Source organism: Sinocyclocheilus anshuiensis, unplaced genomic scaffold (genome assembly GCF_001515605.1).
Source record: "Sinocyclocheilus anshuiensis isolate Anshui unplaced genomic scaffold, SAMN03320099.WGS_v1.1 scaffold846, whole genome shotgun sequence".
In the NCBI taxonomy this organism is placed as follows: Eukaryota; Metazoa; Chordata; class Actinopteri; order Cypriniformes; family Cyprinidae; genus Sinocyclocheilus; species Sinocyclocheilus anshuiensis.
The window spans coordinates 803,159-806,083 of NW_015540906.1; the positions used below are offsets into that span (position 1 = coordinate 803,159).

The 2,925-nt window shown below is 36.4% G+C and overlaps 1 protein-coding gene across 7 annotated transcripts in view; it reads right to left on the reverse strand.

Annotated features, from left to right (window-relative positions):
• LOC107689139 (THO complex subunit 2) overlaps positions 1–2,887 on the reverse strand; it is a 101,128-nt gene extending 98,241 nt beyond the window's left edge. For 4 of the 7 annotated variants that reach the window (XR_001634304.1, XM_016487050.1, XM_016487049.1 and 1 more), the window contains exons 1-2: positions 2,768–2,886; positions 1,526–1,581 (exon numbers count right to left, since the gene is read on the reverse strand). Coding sequence is in view for 6 of the 7 variants with exons in the window: in XM_016487050.1 (XP_016342536.1) it covers positions 1,526–1,581; positions 2,768–2,832 (121 nt within the window). In the remaining variant the exon portion in view is untranslated. Of the gene's footprint in view, positions 1–1,525; positions 1,582–2,767 lie in introns of all 7 variants that reach the window. The other 3 variants (XM_016487053.1, XM_016487051.1, XM_016487052.1) reach the window with 1 other exon arrangement.
• Between the last annotated feature and the right edge of the window lie 38 nt (positions 2,888–2,925).

Genomic DNA, 2,925 nt, shown 5'->3' on the forward strand with positions numbered 1-2,925 from the left:
TCGGAAATGTGTTTAAAAATCATATCACCGTTATTGAAAAAAATTATATCGCGATACATATTGATATTGAATTATTGTCCAGCCCTAGCATATATATATAAAAAATTTATCAATTATATAATGTCTTGTTATAACGATAATGTTCATATCGTTCGGTATCGATAATTATTGACACTTTTTATAACCTTTTTTTAAAACGAAGTGCAATAGAATTTTTTTTTTTTATTTAACCACTGTGTTTTTAATTTACCCAACTTATTGAGACAAACAACAGTTTTTTTGGTTTTTTTTTAGTCAAACACAAAATTAAATGTAAACAAATATCTCCTTTCTTATATGTTATATGCAGATTAAATAAGTCTTGTGGAAACTTTTGGCTTGCCTCCCGAGGCCACAATGAACAAAACAATGCAGCATATTAAATTGTCAAAGCAATGAAATAACTGTCCATAAAAAAAAAACGTGCATAACATCTAAATTAACATATATAAATCAAATATAATTTCATAAATTGCATAAACAATTATGAACCAAACAGCATCATGTATGTATGCATTGCATAAATAAACGAGAGGTTTCACGCTCCTCGTCACTGCTCCGTTCTATGAATGTGCGTTCCGCTCGTGTGCCGCTCATACTCACCGGAAAAGCAAAGTCCGCTCAAATAACGCGCCGACTGGATATTTCTTTGTAGTTTATTTGTTCCTGTCTGCAACAGCGCTACTGTGCTGTAACATGGCAGCGCTGGTAAAAATGACTACTCTCTCGTGACGCTCTGCTCTGCTCACATGCTCTGATAATAACAGCTTCGTAGGATTATACATGATTTGGATAATTAGTTTAATTTAAAAAAAAAAAGCTATATCTGATTCTGTTGCATGGAAGGAACTGAATAAAAATAATATATTGATATTTAATATTAAGGTAACACTTTACAATAAGGTTCCATTAGTTAGTGTTACTAACTAACATGAACAATATATTACAGTGTTTATTCATCTTTCTTAATGTTAGCTAATGAGAATACAGCTGTTCACTGTTAGCTCACGTTAATTCAGAGTGCATGAACTGTTAACAAGCACAACTGTTGATTTTAATACTAAAAGTTGAAATGAATATTAACTAAGTTTAATAAATGCTGAAGTAGTATTGTTTATTCTTTCATGTTAACTAAAGTGGTTAACTAATGAACCTTATTGCAATGTGTTATTAATATTAATATAAATTCTGTCCAATTTTATTGTGTTACTTTCAGTAAAAACTATGTTGTGTTTTTTTTATTTTTTTTTATTCAGCATCATTAAAATTGAGTTAAATTAAAAAGTCTTGCAAAATTATTTTGTATTATTTAATAAAATAATAAATAATCATTACAAAGCATTTTCAGTTTCGGTTTTCGGCCAAGTGCATCCAGAATTTTCGGTTTCGGCACAGTTTCGGTGCATCTCTATATACAACCACCACAGTGGTAAACACATTCCCACCATCATAAGCCCAAAGACTAACAATTATGAATTGAACTCACCTTTAACAAACTCATGACTGCTGGGTTTCCCTGCAAGGCCCTGGAAAAACTGGAAACTGGAAACAGAAAAGGCAAATAAGTGAACGGCTAGAAAGAGAATTTCAGTTATTAATAAGCACATAATCAACAAAAAAAAAAAATTTCATTTGCACTGGATTAACAGTGAACGAGGTCTAATAGTTTCTGGGCATAACAGATCAAACATGCATAGCGTACTACACATGTAAAGCTTGTTTGTATCACACAACTGCAGTCTAATCCAACACCACAATCACCTCTGTATGACGCTGAACAACTTTAACACACTCCCTATGCTACAGGTTATTAACAATTCACTACCAGCTGAATTTACTGCAAACAAGTGCCGCCCAAAACACCCACATGGGTCAAACTACCTGCAGAAGACAGGTGCATGTAAACATCAAGCAGGCAGTGCTCAAATCCTAGTAAGCTGCCTAACAAGACAGCACTGCACGTGACGCCTCACTAGGTTTAGCATGCACTGGCGTCCCTCTTCATCACAGGTGCTCAAAATGCTGTCTACATAAGCGGCTCACATGGTCTCCTTGACACTGTGCTGCACTTTGTTCACTACAGCGCAGTCTCAGTAGGCAGCTCGCTAGCAGTCCATAGTTAGACCGCTCAGTAGGCTCTGAGACTGTACTGTTCACAAATGCTCTCTAGGTAGGGCACATCACTACGTTTCAGACTCAACCGATATCTCATCTGTAAATCTGACGGGGCGCTTATAAAAGTGAGCTTGAACTCTTTAGCACAGCTAACGTTACATCTACACCTCACACTACACACAACCTCCTAACACCCCATAATATTGACTTCAGCTCTGCTCAGGGTGCATGAGATCTTATTAACCAGCATGAAACACACATTAAATACTATGTAACACACACACTGATAAGTAGACACATGCTAATGCTAACCCTGCTAACTATTAGCACACTGACATTACATTCATGAAAACGAGTGAAGTACTCGATAAAGTGTCTTACACAACCATGTACAGAAACTACAGACTTTATATTCTTTATTTGGTTAGTAGTACATGTAGATGTGTTGGCTATTTTATTGAACTTTGAGTAATGAGTCTTCAACGCGCACAAACGTTAGCTGTGGACATTCACAATGAGGAGAACAATCACCCGCGGCGATACCGCCCTAATAAAATAGATATGACATTATTTTCATCCCCACTTCCCATCTGATTACCAAACTCTTACTCACAACTCATTTTTCCCGGATTTGTCCCAGTTTTTTATCCAGTCAGACGGGAGGATCAGCGCCGCCATCTTCCTCCACTCACTCACTCACCGGATGTTTAGCACACGCACACTCACTCACTCACCGGATGTTTAGCACACACACACACACACACTCACTCC